Source organism: Plutella xylostella, chromosome 3 (genome assembly GCF_932276165.1).
Source record: "Plutella xylostella chromosome 3, ilPluXylo3.1, whole genome shotgun sequence".
In the NCBI taxonomy this organism is placed as follows: domain Eukaryota; kingdom Metazoa; phylum Arthropoda; class Insecta; order Lepidoptera; family Plutellidae; genus Plutella; species Plutella xylostella.
In genome coordinates this window covers 9660591-9688072 of record NC_063983.1, presented here as the reverse complement: position 1 = coordinate 9688072, position 27482 = coordinate 9660591, and the positions used below count along the sequence as shown (strand labels likewise).

At 38.8% G+C, this 27482-nt stretch overlaps 1 protein-coding gene across 1 annotated transcript; it reads left to right on the top strand.

Moving 5' to 3' along the window:
• Positions 1 to 1245: 1245 nt before the first annotated feature.
• LOC105381130 (cytochrome P450 4C1-like) lies at positions 1246 to 27482 on the top strand. Its single transcript, XM_048625091.1, has 11 exons — positions 1246 to 1386; positions 1955 to 2115; positions 2618 to 2707; positions 9244 to 9354; positions 22082 to 22270; positions 23280 to 23476; positions 24176 to 24245; positions 24582 to 24786; positions 25059 to 25210; positions 25629 to 25805; positions 27128 to 27482. Coding segments are annotated over exons 1-11 (1509 nt in total). The 5' UTR covers positions 1246 to 1384; the 3' UTR covers positions 27283 to 27482.

Sequence of the window (27482 nt, the reverse complement as noted above, 5' to 3'; positions counted from 1 at the left end):
AAGTTTTATTGCCACTAGAATTACAACGTCAACAAGTAAGTAATAAAACTTTACGTATGAAAACAACTTTTTCTTTGTTTTATATTAATTAAATTTAATATTGCATATAGGTAATTAGCACATTTTAATTATTTGCGAATGCTATAAGATTTTATGACCACCAGTAAACAAACTTGACCAGTTTTACAAAGTGTGAGTGAATATTTTTGGCTTTTTAGAGGTCCGTAAGTAATATTTTCAGAAGAAAAATCTTAAAATTAAGTTTTGTAGTCAATATCTGCCGAAGCACGAAACCGTTTGGGTAAACCAATTCTCGAGTGGATGGCAGACTAGCGTACATGGAACGCCCTCCGGACCGCTGAAGAATGCACCACAGACAGGTAGCCTGCCTGTAGCCCGTAGTGGCTGAATAAAATGAACGAATTAACCAGGTATTCAATACAAACTTTGTGAAAATAGATTAAGGATAAAATTACAATGAGCCACTTTATTGCTGAGTGCGTAGGTAGGTAATGTACAGGCTTTTACGAAATGATACAATAACACGCCATCGGCCTCCTTTCACTGGTGCAGTGTTTGTCCAATTAAGATAATCCTTGTGGAGATTTTTTGTTGTTGTTATGTAGGTAGGTAAGATGTAACTATAGTTGTGTTTTTGTCCCACTGCTTCTGGGCCAAGGCCTCCTTATCACGTGCCAGTCTTTTCCATATTATGCTCATCCGTTCTAATTCCTCATCATCATCATCATTACGACCCATCACGTCTCCACTGCTGGGGCACTGGTCTCTTTTCAATGGAGGAAGCGTTTTAGGCCTCAGAGTAGGGCCACCATACACTCTCGGTAAGAAAACCCGATTTCCGTTATTGACGTGTGGAAAATTCTTTTTGCTTCGACATACTAATTTCCATCCGTACAAGCTATCAACATGGCACGGTCAACATCTAGGTACTTACTTATGCAGCAAAACGCGATACTTTTAAGAATATTATTGATGATATTGAAATACTTATAAAAAGGGGGATACTTAGACCTAGATGCGTCTTATAATTCGATCAATAGTCATGTAAAGAAGCCTGTGTGTTCCAAAGTTCCAACCCAAACCTAACCGGAAACCAATCCGATTTCCGTTCGCGTCTGTTGGCTCTTACAAGAAACAATATAGGTAGTGTATGGTTAGTATGGTTACTTATTCAAACTGATTGGTGCCTGGGAATCGTAAATAAGGCACGTTATATATGGGGGACGACCTAGCACGCGATGCAGTGTATGAGGTGCACTTTAGAGACAGATAATTAAACGTATGTGCACGTTGAGTTGTTTTGTGCAGTGATCTCCGTTCACGGAGGTACTCTAGTTGTACGAATTCGGATTTGTGTGTCAATATGTGAGTATTTTGTTGGAATATTTTAATTTAAAATCTTATGTACTTTGTGACTATTGTAAATGTGTATGGATACAGTACAGGTACATAGGCCGTGTTATACTTATAGTGTTGAAAGTGGTATTGCAATCTGAAAGGGGTTTAACTTGTAGGTAAGTATTCACCCTGAAAGGCTGCTGATGACACTAGTAGATAGATGTGTTATGCTTTACTTCATCTCAGTTGGGGAATAAATACTATCAATTACTTTATCTACTAGACAGATGTGGGATTTCAGTAAGGTTGTAAACTTTTAGTTAAATTATACTAAACCAATGAAACCAGTCAGGTGGGAAAAAATGGTACTTACTTAATTTATTATTCTTAGAAAGATAAAGGACAGCGGTAAATAGTGTCTCTTGATTAATTAGGTCTACAAAACTACGTACCTACCTACCACCGATTTAAAAAAAATCTATGCGAGCCATGTCAGAAGTTATGTTATGTCAAGCTATGTTAGACCCACTATCCTATCCTATCTCTTTTATCTCCGTTTTTTTATTACGCTTTATTGCACACATCTCTGTACCAGGTACCTAGTCCTGCTGTGCTGCCTACTCCTCCTCCCGGCGCTGCTGTACTGGTGCCTGCGCGTGCGCACGCGGCGCGCGCGGCGGCTGGTGGCGGCGCTGCCGGGGTGGCCGCAGGTGCCGTTCTTTGGCAACGCGCTCCGGCTGTGGGGCGGGCCGGAGGGTAAGTCTTCATCTTCTTTTACAGCTTATAGCTGTCCACTGATGGACGTAGGCCTCTCCCATAGCACACAACTGGATTCGATCTAAAGCTTACCGCATCAAATTCTTACCAGCGACCTTCTACAAGTCACCCCCATCTAGTCGAAGTACGTCCGTTACGCTGAAGATACCAGGTTTATGAAAAAGCGTCCGAATTAACAACAACTGTAGGCATACCTTTTATTCGCCTGACCAACTTGAGTGTCTTTCGCATCTAAGTTGCGGACCCCTAATTCTTTCCCCATGGTGACAAACCCAGTGACAGACACGCTAAGAAGAAAATTCGTTGTATTAATGCAGGTACACGACTCTTGCGCGGTAGGCAGAGTTGATCGGCCATCATACGGTCATCATCATCAACCACTAGTTGTCATCTTTGCTACAGAGGCCTGAGCTGACAGAGACAGAAAGTATCCCTTTACAAAATGATGTCTGTACTATATTCGATCAATCGATTTTTTCAGCTATCTTCAAATGCGTTCAAGAGATCGGAGACCTGGCCGACGAAGCCAACTGCATGTTCCAAATATGGTTCGGATCACAACTGGTTCTCGGTAAGAGCAAACTTCGTAAATTCTAACAAATATAACGCGATCTTTTACCTTACAAATACATATAACGCGATTAGCGGCAAAAGTGACATTCCCGTTCGCAATGTACAATGCCACAAACTTATCGGTTCCGGTGAGAGCTCATGAATGTCTAATATTTCTTCATTCTTTAATATGTTAAGTTTTCCCGTAATGGTGATTTACCCTTGCGGTTTTAATAAACCCATCTAATCTATATAATTTATTAGTATGTAATTAATGAGATATGGACCAATTTAGTTAACTCTCACCGGAACAGATAAGTTTGTCGCACTGTACCCGCGATACTACCCAATAAAATTCCGAATTTCATAATGCAAATTTAATTTTGGCTACTGTTCCAATTCTACTACCGAAGTGAAGTAACCTAAGCAACGTTTAAACCCCCGACATTCAATACCATAAGTGCCAATTTCGCCATAGTGGGTTAGAGCATAACCAGGGATTATTGCTTGACTTTTGACACATCTGTCAAGAATTTAATATGGAGATGACGTATAATTGATCAACCTTTCCCTGGTTACGATGTAACCGACTATAGGGAAATTGGAGCTAAGTCGCACAACTTTTGAACGACTGAACCGATTTTCATGAAACATATCTAAGAACACTCCGGATAACATTACCTACCTATGATTCTAAAAAAAACAAAACAAAATCAAATCAGCCGTTAGGGAGCTACGCTACTAAAGACAGATACACACAGAGAGAGATATTTTAAACTTAATAACACAATAACACCCCTTTTTTGTCGGGGGTTAATTAATCATAATCGATACAATATAAATACCCTAACAGTATTGCATAACTTGGCCTACCTCAATGTCGGACGATGACACGGCGATGCTCGCAAATCACACATAATCATAACTCATTGTATTTTTTCTATTCTTACGTATCAAGTATGAATAAGTAAGTAGATAAACTATGCGTTTATGAATTGACCGCGAATGTGAACGTCATCGTCTCCGCAGGCAGACAATAGGGCTCAATTATGTAAAACAACTAAACTTTATTATGTACTAGCTGTTCCCGCGCGCTTCGCTTCGCCTTAAAAAGAAGTTTTCCCGTGGGAATTCCGGGATAAAAGTAGCCTTTGTTCTTTCCCAGGGTCTCTAGACCGTATGTATACCAAATTTCATTCAAATCCGTTCAGTAGTTTTGGCGTGAAAGAGTAACAGACAGACAGACACAGTTACTTTCGCATATAATATTAGTTAGGATTATGAATGCTAGCTGTGTGTTACTTATATAATTATAGTCTATATTCTATTAAATACAATGAAGTTAATCAACCAAAATTTATCGGTAGAAAAGTGCCTACCTACCGTATTATATTCTACCCGATACGGTCCTGTGGTTACTACGAAAATGCTTTGTGATTGACACGTGGGTTGGAAAAAAGGGGTTTTAAACTTACTTCACCATAGTTTTCTGTCGTTTTTTTGCTACACTCTTCAATCTGTTCCTTTTCCGAGCTTTATCAGTGTCCACAATCACAATTTCCTCAACATTTTCAATTATATTCGTTATAAAACCCTGAGAGCACACACCACAGCCTCGAAATTCTCACCAAGACTGACGCCATGTTGAAAACATTACGCTCTGTGATTGGCCGGAATGGACTTGTGAAAATTTGTAATGCGAAACGGTTAGACTTAAAAGGATTTGAAAAAAACTTACTTTTTTAACGGCTTTTTTCTCATGGATGCCTTGCACTTATTGGAACTTGAAGGGCATAGGCAAACTGACATTTTAACGGAGAATACGACCAAATCAAAAAGTAAATTTTTCGGGTAGGTGGACATATGGCAGTTTGATATTCATCCACTCATATATAAATATTCGATTATGTCGATGTGAACATCTTTAATTTGTTTAACTTTAAGCAAAGTTATCAGACAGAATAACGTTACCAACAAATTAATTAACTAGGTTTGTCATTTCATTAGATGCTACATTCTTACAGACGTAGGTACAACAGCAACGCGATAATTCTGTTGTCATTGTTCAATTCATAATGATGCAGGGTGGAAAATTACAAGTGATCTTACTGAAAGCTGACATAAGTAATCATAATCATAATCATAATCATAATCATAATCATAATCATTTATTCATTGCAACTATGTTGGTGTTACACTGTTCTTAAATCTATGTACATATAAGTATCCTTAACATAGCTCCCTGCAGGGCATAGCAACATTTTCTTAAAACTAAACAAGTAGGTAGGTACTTAAAAATATAAAACATAACATATAACTTTATAATATACCTATTTTATACATTTAACCATTTTAAAATATGTATTTAAAAACTATCTAATAAATATTCATTTACTGAATAATAACATCTTTCTATTAGAAATGTTTTTAGACTACTGAAAAATATGTTATAATTTTTCTCACATTTAATAGTGGTAGGTAGTTTATTATAAATTTTGATACATTTAAAATATGGGCTATTGTTGAAGATCTGCATATTTGACTGTGGTACTGCTAATTTGTTCTTATTTCTTGTATTTATTTTATGTATTTCGTTAACTTGTTTGAAAAGGTTGATATGTAATTTTACAAATCTGACTATTTCATAGATATAAATACATGGTAGGGTTAGGACTTTGTGTTGGGTAAAGTATGATTTGCAACTAGTTGTGTTTGGTATATTAGATATAATTCTGAGACATTTTTTTGCAAAACAAACAAGTCGTGCACATCTACACTGTCTCCCCATAGGATGATGCCGTAGCTCAGCCATGCGTTTGCGTAGGCATAGTAAGCCGACAATGCCGTTTTCAGGTCTGTATTAACTTTAAGTACACCTAGAGCATAAATAAATTGTGATAGTTTAGTTTTTATGGTTTGTATATGACTTTTCCAATTTATGTGGGTATCTATGTTTATGCCTAAGAGTTTGAATTCTGTAACATTTTCTACATGGTCTAGTAGAAGGTTGAGAGGAGCTTTTTGATAAGGTCTGAATTGGATGATTTTCGTTTTTAAAATATTAATTTCTAGGTTGTGATTAGAAAGCCAGGTTTTCGTTTCGTTGAATATATTTTTAATTTGATTATTGCAGTCATCTTCGAAAGTGCTTTGGAGTAGTATAGAGATGTCATCTGCAAATAGTGTGTTATGTGCTTTTATATGGTTTGGTAAATCATTTATATAGACAAGAAATAGAACACATCCTAAGACGCTTCCTTGTGGAATAGAGCAGTTTGTTGTTCCGGTATTTGATTTCATAGATATTATTTGTTGCTTGTCTAGGTCGGTATATTGTAGTTGAACGTATTGTTTTCTGTTAGCTAGGTAGGAGTGAAACCAGTCATATAGTAGTCCGCGTACTCCTGAGTCATATAGTTTGCTCAGAAGTATTTTATGAGAGACTTTATCGTAGGCTTTCGTTAAATCTAGTAGAAGTCCTATAGCATATTTCTTTTCGTTAAGGTAGTTATGGATCTCTTGAATATATTTATATACTGCTAATATTGTTGAGTGCTTTTTCCTAAATCCGTGCTGGTTATTATGGAGTATGTTATTATTTTCCAGGTATTTGTAAAGTCTGTTTGTCATGGCCTTTTCGTAGATCTTAGAAATTACTGAGAGTAGTGCAATAGGTCTGTATTTGCTAGGGTCCGTATCTTTACTTCTCTTATTTTTGGCTATGGGTATTATTTTAGCTATTTTAAATTTCTCAGGAAAAGTTCCTTCTCTGAATGACTGATTGATTAGTTTTGTCAATGGGTAACTTAGTACATCGGAGCATTGTTTTAGAAGAATGGAGGGTATTTCATCATCCCCGAAGCTTTTTTTATTGCCTAGACCTTGTATGAGTTTACGGACCTCAGTTTCAGTAACTGGGTGCAGGAACATGGAGCTGAGCACGGGCGCGGCGGCGCGCGGCGGCGGCGGCGGCGGCGGCGGGGTCGCGCTCGCCGTGCTCGGCGGCGCTCCCACTGACATGTAGTATTCGTTGAAACAGTTTGAGACGAATTCCGGTGACTCAGTGACCGTATCATCTACTTTTAGTTTAATATTATTGTTATTATGACTAGATTGTGTCTTTGATGTAGTAATTTGTTTAATAATTTTCCACATGGTCTTAGTTTTATTATTTGATGCTTTAAATTCTTTCGCGTAACTAATTTTTTTGGAGGAAATTATACATTTTTTTAACGTTTTACTGTACTGTTTATAGAAATCATTTAAAATTTCATTTTTTGAACTATTAATATGTGATCTTAGTAATCTTTTATTTTTACATGATAGTCTTAGCCCTTTTGTAAGCCATGTTTTTTTAGGTTTGTAGTTTAAATTTATTTGTATTTTAGGTATATTTTTATTCAATGAACTTTGTAGAATTTCGTGAAAATTGTCGTAATTTGTGTTGGTTGATTCATTATCTTTAATAATATCATCCCAATTTATATTTTTTAAATCATTTCTAAAACATGCTACATTTTTTTTGTTGAATATGCGTTGCATTGTACACATTTTTTGGACCTTATGCAACTGTGTAGGTATTTGAAGTTTAATTACTACACCCCTGTGATCAGATATACCGAACTCTTCTACTTTTATTTCTATGCCATACTTTTGGTTTGCAAAGACAAGATCAAGACATGTAGAAGAAGTAGCCGTTACTCGGGTTGGCTCAGTTATGAGTTGTTTGAGGTTACATGATGAGAGTAATTGGTTTAATCGTTGAGTATTTTTAGACAATATTAATGCATCTATGTTAAAATCTCCTGTGATAATTATTTGGTATTTTTGTTCCTTTGACTTAAGTTTTTCGATAAGTTTTTCAATTCTATCGTAAAATGTTTCTATCTGACGATCACCTCTATATAATGCAACAATTATAATATTATACATGGGTACCTCTACTGCACAACATTCAACCACGTACTCGGCGGAGAGCTCGGCGATGTCGGGGCGCGCGCGGTGCGGGGTGCCGCGCGGCAGCAGCACGGCCGCGCCGCCGCCCTCGCGCGACGCCCGGTTGAAGCTGGCGCAGAACTCGTAGCCATTCAGTTGAATTATATCTGACAGGTGTTCCGGGATCCAGGTTTCGGTAAGTACTATTGCGTCATATGGTTTATCATGTAGGAAGCATTCTAAAGTTTCTATTTTATTTTTAATACTTTGGACGTTTTGGCATAGAATTGCGAAAGGACCTAGTTTTTCCGTGTGTTACAGTAGGTGTGTTCGTAGGTCTGCTCTGGGTTCCTCGGGCTGCCGAAGTGGTTGGTGCAGCATTTTCTTGGCTATCGTACATAGCTTGCGCGTATTGATCCTTGGTTGTGGCTTCTTGGTCGCCATATTCTTTGCCATATTCTTTGCCATCTACATAGAGTTTGTTATGGCGAATCACTGCGTGTTGGTTGTTCCTCCGTGCGACTCGGAGCAGTTCATTTAATCTTTTCCTTTCTTTCAGTGCTTCTTCATCAAGAAAAGGTGTAACTGATAGTCCTGCATTTTTAAATTGATCAGCATGTTCTAGAATGTATGCTATCATCCTCTTACTAATGAGTTCTATTACAATGGGTCTACATGGTCCTCTCTTTCCTATTCTCCTTATATCTTCGATATGTCCATGGATGTTAATATTCAATATATCATACATGGCTCTAGACACGGTTTCTTATAGTTTCTCATGGTTTCTTAAGTATATGACTGTGTGAAAATATTAAAGCAACGCAACTTTCACTTGTCGCATCACATCGCTCATAAGAGACAGATTCCATGCTACAAAATCAGACAAAATGTACCTATGGGACAGCTGTTTTTGATTGTCGATTTCAGAGTCATAATAAAAGTGGCTCCATATTGACTTGTTATTATGATTTAATCCTAGAGGTATAATGGCAGTAGTATCTTTAGTAAAACTCGTTATACTTTAACTATTATTATCGCTTTACTTTAAAGTAATTCAAGGTATTGTATAAAACGTGTAGAAACTGCAATTAAAACTTGTATTGTAAATAATTATAGATTAATAGCACAATAATAATATAATGAATCACTATCAACATTCTCTATATATATTTTCTTACTTACTTAGTACCAGAAAATACGTATTATATAGGTATCATCAGAAACTTTTACTTAGGTTTGAAAACTCAATGGGAAAAAGATCAAAACTATGTGGTATCCATAATCATTATGCCCAATTTGTATCATGGGTTAATGCACAGGGGGCAAGCCATTCACTGATACACTGTTTAGAGTAAAGTATAATGTATATTTTTGCAGCATATATTTATGTTTGTCTCTAGTTCCCGCGAGCTGTTCGCTTCGCCTTAAATAGTATTCCCGTGGGAATTCTGCCATAAAAAGTAAACCTATGTGTTAATCCAGGGTGACAGCTAACTCCATACCATATTTCATAAAAATCGGTTCAGCCGTTTTGACGTGAAGAAGTAACAAACATACACATTAACAAACTTTCGCCTTTATAATATTTGAGAAGGATCTAACTGCATCTGCTGTCCACAGTAAGTCACAAGCCTGAAGAGATCAAAACTCTGACGAACACGTTCATCGAGAAGCCGTACTACTACAGCTTCGGCAAGATCTGGCTCGGAGACGGGCTGGTCACCGGACCTGGTGAGTCTCTAACACCACCTCCATAGCAAGTTACGAAAGGGGCCTCCCCCTTGTGCCCTCCCCGAGTGACGTATCAACTGTACCTGTGCCAGGTGAACCCTGGGCAGTCTGCGACAGAATATTAAGTATAACCTGCCTGTCTAACTAATCCTTTGTGACAAACGCATGTGTAACTGCTGTTCTACCAATACCCAAGTCACCGACACCCTAGATTCCTATTATCTCCTTAGTAATGGGCTACGGCTTGCCGTAGGCCTCGCCGAAGGAGGGCCAGAAAGATCTGTTTTTGGCTTTCCTCATCCAAGGCATTTGGCTACCCTAGGTACATACACCCTGTACAGAACAGTTAACCTTCTTAAGAAAGTCCTAGCTATTTAGTGTCTTCACCTTTCGGGTGAATAAAGCATGCCATCAAAATTATCTCCCGCTCGCGCTAATCGAACCAGATACAGTTACTTGCACCATTACAAGTGAACTAAAACATGTTAAAACTAATGTCATGTTCCTCCGTGACCCTATGATTTGACCAAAACATTGAGACACGTGTAGGTATTCGTAGTAATCTTGAACTTGAATCTAGCGAGTAATCTCATATTATTATTCTTGTGTTACTTACAGAATAATTCTGACTAAACCCATTCACTTTCCATAACTGTGTATACTTAAACAAGACTTAAACATGGTATGGACTGTCATCTTGTCCTCACTCCCTCCCACAATATTATACATTGTTACAGACACTGCAACTATAAATTAACCAATTATATATTAGCATCCGCCTCTTTAACGGTTAATCTTCTCTTCAATGCTAACATTATTCAGCGATTTGATCATAAAAGTGAGGATAAAATGAAACATGTCTACAGCTATGCATGGTTAGCGAGGAAAGAAAACGTCCACATAATCGTATATCATATAAAGTGAATTGATTAAATATGATATAAATCATTTAAAATAATTAAATTTGTTTATCGCTTAATTTTTTGTTAGCCGCTGTTTTTGTTCCCGCGAGCCGTCTTATTAAATTAGTAATTTCAAACACCTAAGTTAACATCACACATTGCAGATACCCGATATTAATCTTAATGTTTAATCGGTTAATCGTAAGTGTATTACACCTGATATTAGTCGTAACCTAATAATAACAGTAGGCTTAAATAAATAAATAAATAAAAATAATAACTCTCTCTCTCAGCCTTCCGTAGTCCACTGTTGGACATAGGCCTCTCCTAACGATCGCCACCCCAAACGGTCACCCGCCATCTGCATCCAGCGGCTTCCCGCTACCTTCCGCAGATCATCAGACCAACGGGTTGGGGGGCGACCGACACGCCGTTTGCCGACACGGGGTCTCCACTCCAGAACCTTTCTACTCCAGCGGTCGTCGGCTCTGCGGGCTACGTGGCCAGCCCATTGCCACTTCAGCGTGCTAATCCTTTTGGCTATGTCGGTAACTTTAGTTCTCCTGCGGATTTCTTCATTACGAATCCTATCTCGCAGGGACACGCCTAACATAGCCCTTTCCATAGCACGCTGAGCAACTCTGAGCTTGTGGATAAGCCCTTTGGTGAAGCACCACGTCTCGGCTCCGTAAGTCATCACTGGCAACACGCACTGATTGAAAACTTTTGTTTTCAGACACTGAGGTATGTTTTCAGTGAAGATGTGTCGTAATTTCCCGAACGCTGCCCATCCGAGTTGGATTCTACGAGCTACCTCTTTATCGAAGTTGGATTTTCCTAATCGGATCACTTGTCCTAGGTAGGGATACTGATCAACAACTTCGATGGTGACACCTCCTACAGTTACGGGCGATGATGAAACATGTTCGTTCGACATGACCTTTGTCTTGTCCATGTTCATTTTCAGCCCAACTTGTTTAGAGGCATCATTGAGGTCTGTGAGCATTTCGCCTAACTCCTCCAGCGTTTCCGCCATAATAACTATGTCATCAGCAAATCGTAGATGAGAGATATATTCGCCATTGACGTTAATGCCCAGTCTTTTCCACTCTACAAGCTTAAAAACATCTTCCAGTGCACAGGTGAACAGTTTCGGAGAAATAACATCTCCCTGTCTCACGCCCCTTTGCAACTGGATCGGTTTTGTGCTATGTTCGTGTAATCGAACTGACATTGTGGCAGCATTGTACATACATCTCAACACCTCGATATAGCGATAGTCTATATGGCACCGCTGAAGGGATTGAAGCATCGCCCAGAGCTCAATAGAATCAAAGGCTTTCTCATAGTCCACAAACGCTAGACATAAAGGTAGATTATACTCCTCGGTCTTCTGTATAACCTGCCGAAGCGTGTGTATGTGATCTATGGTACTATAGCCTTTTCGGAACCCGGCTTGTTCGGGTGGCTGGAAGTCGTCGAGTCTTTGCTCGAGACGATTCGTAATAACTCTCGAAAACAGCTTGTACACATGGCTCAGAAGTGCAATGGGTCTATAATTCTTCAATAGGGCTTTGTTGCCTTTCTTGAAGAACAAAGTCACTACACTTCTGCTCCATGCCTCCGGGCTTGTGCCTTCGAGTATGACGGAATTAAACAGCCTCCGAAGTGCTATTAAAATCGGTCTACCGCCGGCTTTCAGAAGCTCGTCGTTATTCCATCATCTCCCGGAGCTTTGTTGTTTTTTAGCTGTTTGAGAGCTATACTAATCTCGTCTAGACTGACGTCCGGAATATCTTCGGTATAGTGTCGGGTGAGTGGCGCTCGGCTGTCGTGAGCACCGCTGGTAATAGGGTTTTGTGTTGTGGTGTATAACTGTCCGTAGAATCTCTCAATTTCTCCCAGAATTTCGGGCACTGATGAAACGGTGTTGCCAGTGTCGGTCTTCAGTTGGGTCAACAGAGTCTGCCGAACAGATCGATCTCTAGCAAAGACTTTGGAGCCCTTGTTTTGCTCTATTGCGTCTTGAATGCGCTTGCAATTGTAGCGTCTCATATCGCAACGTCTTGCTTTGGCGATCTGTCTGTTAAGACGTCTGTATTCGACCATATCAACTGAAGACTGCAACCTCATTTCTCTCCGTTCTCTTATGAGACTCAGAGTCCCATCTGAGAGTTTTTGAGGTCCTCGGTTGGTTCGGGACGAAAAATATTTCGATCCTACCTCTCGGACAGTTTCCACAAACCTATTATTTAAATCGTCAACTGTAACGCAATTCTCTAAACATATCAGGCGGTCGCAAAGCTCAGACTGAAAGCTTTCGGGATCCTGGATTTGAGCAGGAGTAGGACGGAGCGTGGACTTCATTAGACGGGAGCGTTCTATTTTGCAGTTTATATTCAAAGTGCCTCTTACGAGTCGGTGATCGCTGCCGGTCTTAACCCTACTGATCACTGAGACATCATTGAATATGTGCTTCTTATCCGTCAATATGAAGTCGATCTCGTTTTTAGTCTTCCCATCGGGGCTAATCCACGTCCACTTCCTTTGTGGCTTCTTCTTGTAGAAGGAGTTCATCATATAGAGGCCCTCCTTCTCCAAGAAGTCAGCCAGCATTTGCCCACGATGGTTCCTGACTCCAAATCCATGTGACCCCACTTTCGTCTCGCCGCCTTCTTGTTTTCCGAGTTTCGCGTTAAAGTCTCCCATCACCACCGTGAAATGAGTAGTGAACTTACGCAGGGCAGACGATACGTCTTCATACGCAAGTTCGACCTCATCATCGGTGTGCTTAGATGTGGGTGCGTAAACCTGTATGACCTTCATTGAGTATCGTTTAGATATTCTCAGGATGAGGTACGCAACCCGTGTCGACACACTTCCGATTTCAACGATGTTGTTGACGAGGGACTTGTTGACGATGAACCCGACACCCCCTTGGGACAGTTGGTCGCCCTCCCGGTGGTACAGCAAGTTTCCGGACTGGAGAATTTCCGTATCCTCTCCCTCTCGTCGGACTTCGGATAACCCTATAATGTCCCATTTTAACTTGCTGATTTCCTCTTCCAGCTCCTCTATCTTCACGTCTTCCCTCAGTGTCCGTGCGTTATATGTTGCCAGGTGCAAGGGTCGGTTGGGCTGGTAGCCGACTCTCTGCCGGAGATTCTTCGCACCCCCTGCCCCGCCGTTACCGTGACCGCTACCGGAGTCCGGGATAGCGGGGCTGCCGGGGACTGGGGGCCGGGGCTTTGTTTTTTCCATCATTAGGAGGTGTATTTGCCATAATCACCGCGCTTGGCAGGCGTGTTGGTGATTCTCCTTTTTTACGGCGGGAGATCGCCGCCTCTGCTAGGAGAGGAGGTCGGGTCGATTTACCGCCGCCCGACATTCGGCGTTGTCACTCGTTAGCACCACCCAGGGGGCACGTGTAGGGTAACTAGGGTTTGTACCTACGGACGTGAGCGACAAGCCCCCCAAAAATAATAACAGTAATCCTGTATTTAGTAAACTAAAAAGAACAACTGAAAGTTTTATGATACTTTACTGTACAGTGTTATTATAGTATTCTTGTAATAATAAAGATGTACCTAAGAAGCTAACTATACTAATTATAGGTAGGCACATTCTTGTAGTAGCAGTAGTAGTAGGTACCTACTTTAGTTACATAAACATAATTAAAAAGAATTGATTAAATTCACGAGAAAACGTTTCATGGGAAATTGATTATTATTAGATACACGCTTTAACTGTGTGACCTGTCTATTAAATAAAATACTAGTGTTAATTAGTTGATTACTCTTACGAAGAGACAAGAAAAAAACTATAATTATGTACCTGCGTGAAGTTAGCAGCCTAAAGTTAGCAGCCTTTGAATACTCGACCAAATTAAGATGGTCATTTCAGTCATTGCCTACCTTATCCATTAAAACACGTAAAAAGCCCCAAAAACATTGGGATAATAATGCTAGGTATTTACATAAACACTAAAATATGTGCTAAAATAAATAAATACTAAAAAATACGACGTTTTCTTACTGACGCTCTTGTTGGTGAATGGATATTTTGTATGGGGGCACCAAGATGCTATAGACCTGCCCGCATCTCACCTGGTTTATTATGTGTGTTGTGTCATTAGAAAACACTGACAGAAAATTCATCAACATTGAAACGGTATAGCAGGTGTCCAGGAGCCACTTTCTGACAGATTTTGGGTGAAAAATTGTCAATATTTCACGAATATTCAAGTTTGCAGGTGGAACCCGTAGAGATTCAGCTGCAAATGATAGTTCATATCAAAGGTATTATTAATACCTAGAAAGAATTTTCAGCAATTTCAGATTAAATAACTATTGGTGAATATTCAAGGTGAAAATCAAAAAATAAAACTTAGCAGCCCAAGATTAATATTTTGTATGGGGGCACCAAGATGCTATAGACCTGCCCGCATCTCACCTAGTTTATTATGTGTGTGGTGTCATTAGAAAACACTGACAGAAGTTTCATCAACATTGAAACGGCATAGCAGGTGTCCAGGAGCCACTTTCTGACAGATTTTGGGTGAAAAATTTACAATATTTCACGAATATTCAAGTTTGCAGGTGGAACCTGATGAGATTCAGCTGCAAATGATAGTTCATATGAAAGGTATTATTAATACCTAGAAACGATTTTCAGCAATTTCAGATTAAATGACTTTCGGTGAATATTCAAGGTGAAAATCAAAAAATAAAACTTAGCAGCCCAAGATTAACATTTTGTATGGGGGCACCAAGATGCTATAGACCTGCCCGCATCTCACCTAGTAATACCTTTTATATGAACTATCATTTGCAGCTGAATCTCTTCAGGTCCCACCTGCAAACTTGAATATTCGTGAAATATTGTAAATTTTTCACCCAAAGTCTGTCAGAAAGTGGCTCCTGGACACCTGCTATACCGTTTCAATGTTGATGAAACTTCTGTCAGTGTTTTCTAATGACACAACACACATAATAAACCAGGTGAGATGCGGGCAGGTCTATAGCATCTTGATGCCCCCATACAAAATGTTAATCTTGGGCTGCTAAGTTTTATTTTTTGATTTTCACCTTGAATATTCACCAAAAGTCATTTAATCTGAAATTGCTGAAAACCGTTTCTAGGTATTAATAATACCTTTCATATGAACTATCATTTGCAGCTGAATCTCTACAGGTTCCACCTGCAAACTTGAATATTCGTGAAATACTGTAAATTTTTCACCCAAAATCTGTCAGAAAGTGGCTCCTGGACACCTGCTATACCGTTTCAATGTTGATGAAACTTCTGTCACGGTTTTCTAATGACACAACACACATAATAAACCAGGTGAGATGCGGGCAGGTCTATAGCATCTTGGTGCCCCCATACAAAATATTAATCTTGGGCTGCTAAGTTTTATTTTTTGATTTTCACCTTGAATATTCACCAAAAGTCATTTTATCTGAAATTGCTGAAAACCGTTTCTAGGTATTAATAATACCTTTGATATGAACTATCATTTGCAGCTGAATCTCTTCAGGTTCCACCTGCAAACTTGAATATTCGTGAAATATTGACAATTTTTCACCCAAAATCTGTCAGAAAGTGGCTCCTGGACACCTGCTATACCGTTTCAATGTTGATGAAACTTCTGTCAGTGTTTTCTAATGACACAACACACATAATAAACCAGGTGAGATGCGGGCAGGTCTATAGCATCTTGGTGCCCCCATACAAAATGTTAATCTTGGGCTGCTAAGTTTTATTTTTTGATTTTCTCCTTGAATATTCACCGAAAGTCATTTTATCTGAAATTGCTGAAAATCGTTTCTAGGTATTAATAATACCTTTATTATGAACTGTCATTTACAGCTGAATCTCTTCAGGTTCCACCTGCAAACTTGAATATTCGTGAAATATTGTAAATTTTTCACCCAAAATCTGTCAGAAAGTGGCTCCTGGACACCTGCTATACCGTTTCAATGTTGATGAAACTTCTGTCAGTGTTTTCTAATGACACAACACACATAATAACCAGGTGAGATGCGGGCAGGTCTATAGCATCTTGATGCCCCCATACAAAATGTTAATCTTGGGCTGCTAAGTTTTATTTTTTGATTTTCACCTTGAATATTCACCAAAAGTCATTTAATCTGAAATTGCTGAAAACCGTTTCTAGGTATTAATAATACCTTTCATATGAACTATCATTTGCAGCTGAATCTCTTCAGGTTCCACCTGCAAACTTGAATATTCGTGAAATACTGTAAATTTTTCACCCAAAATCTGTCAGAAAGTGGCTCCTGGACACCTGCTATACCGTTTCAATGTTGATGAAACTTCTGTCAGTGTTTTCTAATGACACAACACACATAATAAACCAAATGAGATGCGGGCAGGTCTATAGCATCTTAGTGCCCCCATACAAAATGTTAATCTTGGGCTGCTAAGTTTTATTTTTTGATTTTCTCCTTGAATATTCACCGAAAGTCATTTTATCTGAAATTGCTGAAAACCGTTTCTAGGTATTGATAATACCTTTCATATGAACTATCATTTGTAGCTGAATCTCTTCAGGTTCCACCTGCAAACTTGAATATTCGTGAAATATTGTAAATTTTTCACCCAAAATCTGTCAGAAAGTGGCTCCTGGACACCTGCTATACCGTTTCAATGTTGATGAAACTTCTGTCAGTGTTTTCTAATGACACAACACACATAATAAACCAGGTGAGATGCGGGCAGGTCTATAGCATCTTGGTGCCCCCATACAAAATATTAATCTTGGGCTGCTAAGTTTTATTTTTTGATTTTCACCTTGAATATTCACCAAAAGTCATTTAATCTGAAATTGCTGAAAACCGTTTCTAGGTATTAATAATACCTTTCATATGAACTATCATTTGCAGCTGAATCTCTTCAGGTTCCACCTGCAAACTTGAATATTCGTGAAATATTGACAATTTTTCACCCAAAATCTGTCAGAAAGTGGCTCCTGGACACCTGCTATACCGTTTCAATGTTGATGAAACTTCTGTCAGTGTTTTCTAATGACACAACACACATAATAAACCAGGTGAGATGCGGGCAGGTCTATAGCATCTTGGTGCCCCCATACAAAATGTTAATCTTGGGCTGCTAAGTTTAATTTTTTGATTTTCTCCTTGAATATTCACCGACAGTCATTTTATCTGAAATTGCTGAAAATCGTTTCTAGGTATTAATAATACCTTTATTATGAACTGTCATTTACAGCTGAATCTCTTCAGGTTCCACCTGCAAACTTGAATATTCGTGAAATATTGTAAATTTTTCACCCAAAATCTGTCAGAAAGTGGCTCCTGGACACCTGCTATACCGTTTCAATGTTGATGAAACTTCTGTCAGTGTTTTCTAATGACACAACACACATAATAAACCAGGTGAGATGCGGGCAGGTCTATAGCATCTTGGTGCCCCCATACAAAATGTTAATCTTGGGCTGCTAAGTTTAATTTTTTGATTTTCTCCTTGAATATTCACCGACAGTCATTTTATCTGAAATTGCTGAAAATCGTTTCTAGGTATTGATAATACCTTTCATATGAACTATCATTTGCAGCTGAATCTCTTCAGGTTCCACCTGGAAACTTGAATATTCGTGAAATATTGTAAATTTTTCACCCAAAATCTGTCAGAAAGTGGCTCCTGGACACCTGCTATACCGTTTCAATGTTGATGAAACTTCTGTCAGTGTTTTCTAATGACACAACACACATAATATACTAGGTGAGATGCGGGCAGGTCTATAGCATCTTGGTGCCCCCATACAAAATGTTAATCTTGGGCTGCTAAGTTTTATTTTTTGATTTTCACCTTGAATATTCACCGAAAGTCATTTAATCTGAAATTGCTGAAAACCGTTTCTAGGTATTAATAATACCTTTCATATGAACTATCATTTGCAGCTGAATCTCTTCAGGTTCCACCTGCAAACTTGAATATTCGTGAAATATTGTAAATTTTTCACCCAAAATCTGTCAGAAAGTGGCTCCTGGACACCTGCTATACCGTTTCAATGTTGATGAAACTTCTGTCAGTGTTTTCTAATGACACAACACACATAATATACTAGGTGAGATGCGGGCAGGTCTATAGCATCTTGGTGCCCCCATACAAAATGTTAATCTTGGGCTGCTAAGTTTTATTTTTTGATTTTCACCTTGAATATTCACCGAAAGTCATTTAATCTGAAATTGCTGAAAACCGTTTCTAGGTATTAATAATACCTTTCATATGAACTATCATTTGCAGCTGAATCTCTTCAGGTTCCACCTGCAAACTTGAATATTCGTGAAATATTGACAATTTTTCACCCAAAATCTGTCAGAAAGTGGCTCCTGGACACCTGCTATACCGTTTCAATGTTGATGAAACTTCTGTCACGGTTTTCTAATGACACAACACACATAATAAACCAGGTGAGATGCGGGCAGGTCTATAGCATCTTGGTGCCCCCATACAAAATGTTAATCTTGGGCTGCTAAGTTTAATTTTTTGATTTTCTCCTTGAATATTCACCGACAGTCATTTTATCTGAAATTGCTGAAAATCGTTTCTAGGTATTAATAATACCTTTATTATGAACTGTCATTTACAGCTGAATCTCTTCAGGTTCCACCTGCAAACTTGAATATTCGTGAAATATTGTCAATTTTTCACCCAAAATCTGTCAGAAAGTGGCTCCTGGACACCTGCTATACCGTTTCAATGTTGATGAAACTTCTGTCACGGTTTTCTAATGACACAACACACATAATAAACCAGGTGAGATGCGGGCAGGTCTATAGCATCTTGGTGCCCCCATACAAAATATTAATCTTGGGCTGCTAAGTTTTATTTTTTGATTTTCACCTTGAATATTCACCAAAAGTCATTTTATCTGAAATTGCTGAAAACCGTTTCTAGGTATTAATAATACCTTTGATATGAACTATCATTTGCAGCTGAATCTCTTCAGGTTCCACCTGCAAACTTGAATATTCGTGAAATATTGACAATTTTTCACCCAAAATCTGTCAGAAAGTGGCTCCTGGACACCTGCTATACCGTTTCAATGTTGATGAAACTTCTGTCAGTGTTTTCTAATGACACAACACACATAATAAACCAGGTGAAATGCGGGCAGGTCTATAGCATCTTGGTGCCCCCATACAAAATGTTAATCTTGGGCTGCTAAGTTTTATTTTTTGATTTTCTCCTTGAATATTCACCGAAAGTCATTTTATCTGAAATTGCTGAAAATAATTTCTAGGTAATAATAATACCTTTCATATGAACTGTCATTTACAGCTATATCTTTTCAGGTTCCACCTGCAAACTTGAATATTCGTGAAATATTGTAAATTTTTCACCCAAAATCTGTCAGAAAGTGGCTCCTGGACACCTGCTATACCGTTTCAATGTTGATGAAACTTCTGTCAGTGTTTTCTAATGACACAACACACATAATAAACCAAATGAGATGCGGGCAGGTCTATAGCATCTTAGTGCCCCCATACAAAATGTTAATCTTGGGCTGCTAAGTTTTATTTTTTGATTTTCTCCTTGAATATTCACCGAAAGTCATTTTATCTGAAATTGCTGAAAACCGTTTCTAGGTATTGATAATACCTTTCATATGAACTATCATTTGCAGCTGAATCTCTTCAGGTTCCACCTGGAAACTTGAATATTCGTGAAATATTGTAAATTTTTCACCCAAAATCTGTCAGAAAGTGGCTCCTGGACACCTGCTATACCGTTTCAATGTTGATGAAACTTCTGTCAGTGTTTTCTAATGACACAACACACATAATATACTAGGTGAGATGCGGGCAGGTCTATAGCATCTTGGTGCCCCCATACAAAATGTTAATCTTGGGCTGCTAAGTTTTATTTTTTGATTTTCACCTTGAATATTCACCGAAAGTCATTTAATCTGAAATTGCTGAAAACCGTTTCTAGGTATTAATAATACCTTTCATATGAACTATCATTTGCAGCTGAATCTCTTCAGGTTCCACCTGCAAACTTGAATATTCGTGAAATATTGTAAATTTTTCACCCAAAATCTGTCAGAAAGTGGCTCCTGGACACCTGCTATACCGTTTCAATGTTGATGAAACTTCTGTCAGTGTTTTCTAATGACACAACACACATAATATACTAGGTGAGATGCGGGCAGGTCTATAGCATCTTGGTGCCCCCATACAAAATGTTAATCTTGGGCTGCTAAGTTTTATTTTTTGATTTTCACCTTGAATATTCACCGAAAGTCATTTAATCTGAAATTGCTGAAAACCGTTTCTAGGTATTAATAATACCTTTCATATGAACTATCATTTGCAGCTGAATCTCTTCAGGTTCCACCTGCAAACTTGAATATTCGTGAAATATTGTAAATTTTTCACCCAAAATCTGTCAGAAAGTGGCTCCTGGACACCTGCTATACCGTTTCAATGTTGATGAAACTTCTGTCAGTGTTTTCTAATGACACAACACACATAATAAACCAAATGAGATGCGGGCAGGTCTATAGCATCTTAGTGCCCCCATACAAAATGTTAATCTTGGGCTGCTAAGTTTCATTTTTTGATTTTCTCCTTGAATATTCACCGAAAGTCATTTTATCTGAAATTGCTGAAAACCGTTTCTAGGTATTGATAATACCTTTCATATGAACTATCATTTGCAGCTGAATCTCTTCAGGTTCCACCTGGAAACTTGAATATTCGTGAAATATTGTAAATTTTTCACCCAAAATCTGTCAGAAAGTGGCTCCTGGACACCTGCTATACCGTTTCAATGTTGATGAAACTTCTGTCAGTGTTTTATAATGACACAACACATATAATAAACCAGGTGAGATGCGGGCAGGTCTATAGCATATTGGTGCCCCCATACAAAATATTAATCTTGGGCTGCTAAGTTTTATTTTTTGATTTTCACCTTGAATATTCACCAAAAGTCATTTAATCTGAAATTGCTGAAAACCGTTTCTAGGTATTAATAATACCTTTGATATGAACTATCATTTGCAGCTGAATCTCTTCAGGTACCACCTGCAAACTTGAATATTCGTGAAATATTGTCAATTTTTCACCCAAAATCTGTCAGAAAGTGGCTCCTGGACACCTGCTATACCGTTTCAATGTTGATGAAACTTCTGTCAGTGTTTTCTAATGACACAACACACATAATAAACCAGGTGAGATGCGGGCAGGTCTATAGCATCTTGGTGCCCCCATACAAAATATCCATTAACCAACAAGAGCGTCAGTAAGTAAACGTCGTATTTTTTAGTATTTATTTATTTTAGCACATATTTTAGTGTTTATGTAAATACCTAGCATTATTATCCCAATGTTTTTGGGGCTTTTTACGTGTTTTAACTGATAAAATATGCAATGACTGAAGTGACCATCTTAATTTGGTCGGATATTCAAAGGCTGCTAACTTTAGGCTGCTAACTTCACAAACCTTAATTATGTAATTTTCTTGAAAGGTACCAACTGTTGTTATATTTCCTCATAATTATAATTGATAGTCCGTTAATGTAGGTTAGGTACGGATTAAGAATCTACCTTATTAAATTTACTTATTTCAGGTAGCCTATAGCGCCTCAAACGCCACTACTACATCATTTTCCGGCAATAAAAATATTATTTTTTTATTTATATAATCTTTACAGACGAATGAAATTCCATTTTCAATTTCACCCTAATTATGTGCAACAAACAGTATTCATCTTGTAATAAACATGTTATCTCCACAATTATTGTTTACATCCCTTAACCCTTCCCCAGGTTCAGTCTGGAAGCACAACGTCAAGAACCTGTCAGCGACGTTCACCGGGTCGGTCATCGACGGGTTCCAGGACATCTTCAACCAGCAGGCGCGGAGACTGGTGGACCAGCTGAGCGGAGAGGCTGGACGGCCGCCGTTTGATGCCATGCAGAAGTACTTCGCTTACGCCACGCTGGAGACCATTTGTCGTGAGTTTTTGGTGTTTTTGATGGGTTAGAGGAAGTCAGGACTCGATATCATCATATTCTCGATACAAGTTTCTTTTATATCTTTCAGACTTCAGTTAGTTGATCTGCAGTTTTTAGTTCCGCTTCAAGACTAAATACAATGGTTTTTTGTGAACTCCTATATTTCCCATTGGCGGAAAGCTGAAATTTTACCCCAAAGTTCATCGGTTCTTCTTGGCATTTATGACCAGCCTATTGCTAGTTTAGCCTGCCCACTTTAAGGGCAATGTCGTTGATCATCTTCATCTTCAGCCAACAACGGTCCACTGTCTCGTAGATTTTAAAGCGCATAGGCTCTAAATTAGTGTTGCCACGAATAGTGAATTGGCCGAATACCGAATACCGAATATTCGGCGACACTACCGGCCGAAGCGCCGAATATTCGGCCGCCGAATATTCGGCGCTACAACCTGTTTTTTTTGTTCCTGGAACTGCTTTGAAGAAGTCGCTACAGATTATATGAGAAATGCTAATTATTAGGAGGCAGAATGCTGTGGCAAAGATGTTGAATTTTTATTTGATAATAGTTCGCCTAGATCCGATGGCCGATCCTTACAAGTGGTGGTCAGCAAACAAAAAACAATACCCGGACCTTTTGAAATTTGCCAAAACTTATCTTTCTTCACCTGGAAGTAGCGTTTATAGTTAGAGGTTATTTTCTGAGGGTGGTTACAATGAAAAGCGTAATCGTGGGCTACCGAAAAATGCTAAAATGCTCGTTTTTATCCAGCACAACTTACTACTGATTAATTTTAAGTACTAAAATGTTGTGATTTGGAAATAAATACACAATTTTGATTAAAATAACAAGTAATTTTTTACATGATTTACTATTCGGTATTCGGCCCGAATAGTACGCACTATTCGGCCGAATACCGAATACTGAAAAAACTGGCCGAATAGGCCGAATACCGAATAGTTGCCGAATATTCGTGGCATCTCTACTCTAAATATATCTGTTCACACCCAGAAACTGCGATGGGCGTGCCAGCCATATCCGACAGCATCGTGACGTCAGAATACTACCAGGCCTTCAACCGCACCCTGCAGCTGATCGTGGAGCGCGGGTTCAACATCTTCCTGCACCCGGACTGCGTGTACCGGCTGACCCCGGGGTATAGGGAGCTGAAGAAGAATGTTGCCGTGCTGCATCACGTGTCTACTACTGTGAGTTGCCTCATCATCAACATCATCAGCCTTCTATCGCCCACTGTATCGATCCTGTGACGCTCTGGTCCACTGCTTCCCTACAACCCTACCGATGTCGTTGGACCATCTAGCAGGTGGTCTGCCAATAGCTCTTCGACCGTCTCTGAGGGGATATTTTTGAGTAGCCACTGTCTCATATCACGCGTCATCGTAAGGTTATAGTCATAATGCAATAAGTACTTTCTTCTTAGAGTGTAGGTGCCAAGCACTAGAGATATACTATTAAGGGGTTAGTGTTCGATACTACATGACATGATTATCATAATAAATAAATACCTTGAATTATCCAGGACGACGTGGGGGCCACCGTGAAAACAAATCCGACATAATCTTACTGATTCACTCACTATAATTGTTTTTAAAATGTTGATACTAAGTTCACAATTTGATGCTTATCAGCTGGTACCTATATTTGATCACAAAATCCACATACATCGATCACCACAGATATCCGATCGCGAAAGCCCAATAAAGGCAACCGCCTGAGGAAAATACCGAAAATTACAACAAGAATCCGCGAGCTAAAACTACCGTACTTACATTTTTTTATTAATTTTAATATACCTACCCGCATAATTGGGAGATGAAGATGACTCGAATTGAGAAGTTATACTTATCACTTTATTGTTCTAAGTAGGTATATGTTTTTTTTTACAGGTGATAGCTCAAAGTAGGATGCGATATAACGAAGCAAAGAAAAATGGACAACTGAACAACAATAACACAAGTAAGTAAGCTTTTGTATCTCTGCTTTTGTAGCTAAGATATCTTTTACACTGAGTTTCACAAAAGAACTTAATGTCGGCAAATGTATTGCTGCCTTGCTTTTATAGTATTCGGACAGAACTTAGAAACAGATATAGAATTAATGAAGACATTAGCTTAATGTCTTGTGTTCTGTCTGTTGTTTGTTTGTTGTTATTTTATTCTAATGTAACTAACTTAAATCGTGTCTACTAACAATATCTGAGTCTTGTTACTCGAATAAATGAATTAATTATTATTATTATTATTAATGTTCCTCTTTGCAAAAAAATAACCGCCTTCAAACTACGACCAACAGATGGCGCTAAAAGCACACGTTTCCGTCCGTTCCTCGACATCCTGATGGAACTGAGCGAGTCGGATCCCCTACTCACGGATGAACAGATCCGCGCCGAGGTGGACACCGTGATAGTGGGCGGGCAGGAGACCACGGCTACTAACATGCTGTTCACTCTGCTCATGCTGGGCTGCCATAAGGAGGTCCAGGATAAGCTATTTAAGGAGTAAGTTGTCTCTATGGATAACTTTGTAGGGAGTAAGTTTGCAGTTGGTGCAATAGATGGCGGTAGTACTTTAAGCATTTCATTGCGAGCATGAGGTTTTTTCTTCGAAATATGTGCTATAATAATAATAATAAACTGTTTATTTGGGAAGTCATCCAACGTGTTAGTATACAATTTCCTTATTTCTATGCTATGCTTCGGTGCGTTTGATATCCACCGATAATGAACCCTTATGATATAGTTCTCCTAAACGATTTTCGTCCATGTAACAGAATGCAAGAGATCTTTGGCGACAGCAACCGTCCCGTGGAGAAGGAGGACCTGGCGAAGATGAAGTACTGCGAGGCCGTGGTGCTGGAGAGCCTGCGCCTCTTCCCACCCATCCCGGGCACGCTGCGGCTCGCCGAAGTGGATACTCCTATGGGTATGGACACTAGAGATTATGCGCAGTAAATACTTTTTAGGACCTATTGGAGGTGCAGTGAGACGTGGGTGGAATATGTCGTGCTACTCACGACAAAAACACGCGATGCTATTGGTGCATCATATTCCGTTCGTCGGCTACATATTTGTCTATTGTGGCCAGGACGCGCTCCGAATGCTCTCATCATTCGTTCATAAATGCAACAGATGCAGACCCCATTTTGGTCAATATACAAAATTTTACCTGTGCATGAAATTTTACCTCAGGAGACCTGCAGGCTCAACTTATTAGGTGTTACATAATATTTAGGTAGCTTGAAACTAGGATATTGAATCTTTCATGGAAGGGCCGCCATAATTTTGTTTTATCTTCTTCAAATCTGAGTTTATACTTTACAATATATGGTACTGTTCCTCAGATGGCTTCACGGTCCCGGCCGGGTCAGTGTTCGTGGTGAACGCACTAGGCGCAGGCCGATCGCTCCGGACGTACGGGCCGGACGCCCGGCAGTTCAGACCGGAGCGGTGGTTGGAGAACCCACCGGCTAATCCGGCCAGCTTCCTCGCCTTCAGCTATGGAAGACGAGCTTGTATAGGTATGGAATAATAATAAATTATTGGTACACAACGTCGTCGGTCGCTTTATTGAAGTTGCGATTTATATATACAGGGTTATTGGAAAGTAGACCGGATCCTTTCAGGAGGTGATAGAGGAAGGCTTTTCCAGTCGATTGAACCCAATAATGCATTATCCTAAACTTAACCATTTCTAAGATATTTAATATTTAAGGTTTTTTAAATTTTTCGCCAAAATTTTATGCTTAAAACCGAAAATAAAAAAACTAGCCACATTTCAATATTTTTTTTGGTTGTTTTGCTTAAGTAACACCTTAATAAACTAGTTAAAATAATCAAATGTGCATTATTCGACTTAAATTAGACATAATACCTCAAAATAGTCAAACATTTTGAAAAAATATCCAAAACGCAAAAACAAATAAATTAAATTAAAAAAGATTTTCATATGACATTTTTTTGTGCACTTCAGCTTAAAAACATGGTCAACTAATAAGCTTTCAAACAAGATGATTCAATACCAAATCGATTAAGGTATCACCAAGATATGGCCAAAACAACCAGAGAAAGCGGAGAAAACTGAGCAGGGGTTTCCATACTAAAGTTAACAGGACTGAAAACAATCACACTTTTTACCTTTAAATTGGGCTAATTTTGTTAGTTTTCCTGTTGAATTTTGTCCGTCTGTGCTGGTTGTTTTGGCCATATCTTGGTGATACCTTAATCGATTTGGTATTGAATTATCTTGTTTGAAAGCTTATTAGTTGACCATGTTTTTAAGCTGAAGTGCACAAAAAAATGACATATGAAAATCTTTTTTAATTTAATTTATTTGTTTTTGCGTTTTGAATATTTTTTCAAAATGTTTAACTATTTTGAGGTATTATGTCTAATTTAAGTCGAATAGTGCACATTTGATTATTTTAATTAGTTTATTAAGGTGTTACTTATGCAAAACAACCAAAAAAATTATTGTAATGTGGCTAGTTTATTTTATTTTCGGTTTTAAGCATAAAATTTTGGCAAAAAATTAAAAAAACCTTAAATATTAAATATCTCAAAAATGGTTAAGTTTAGGATAATGCATTATTGGGTTCAATCGGCTGGAAATGCTTTCTTCTATCACCTCCTGAAAGGATCCGGTCTACTTACCAATAACCCTGTATACGGCTCTGTAAAGCCAGCCTCGCATTAAACGACTTTACGCTTCGAGGTCGCTATCAGACCCATGCAGCAGGCTGTTATTTATTCTTTACTAAATCACTTATGTATCAAAGTTAGCTCTTGATTTTATAAAGGTTAGACAAGGATATTCTTTACCAACTGTGACTAAACCTTCCAGGCAAGCGGTACGCGCTGGCGTTCCTCAAGACAGCCCTGAGCCACATCTCGCGCGCGCTGGTGGTGCACTCGGAGGCGCAGCATCTGAAGCTGGCCTACAGTCTGGCGCTGAGGCCCTCGGCCGGGCATCTCATCACTGTGGACTTGAGGAAGTAGGGGTGTGGGGACCAGGAGGCCTGAAGTTTAGCTCACAGCAAATCTTCGACCATTTACAAATGTGTTGACAAAACAACAGTGTTAATAGACTATCATTGATGATTGTACGCCGAATTGAAAAGAGAAACCATCAGTTTAGTTTTCTAACATAGGTTAGCTACATTACATAATGCTAAGTAAGCAAGTAGGTATTAAATGTA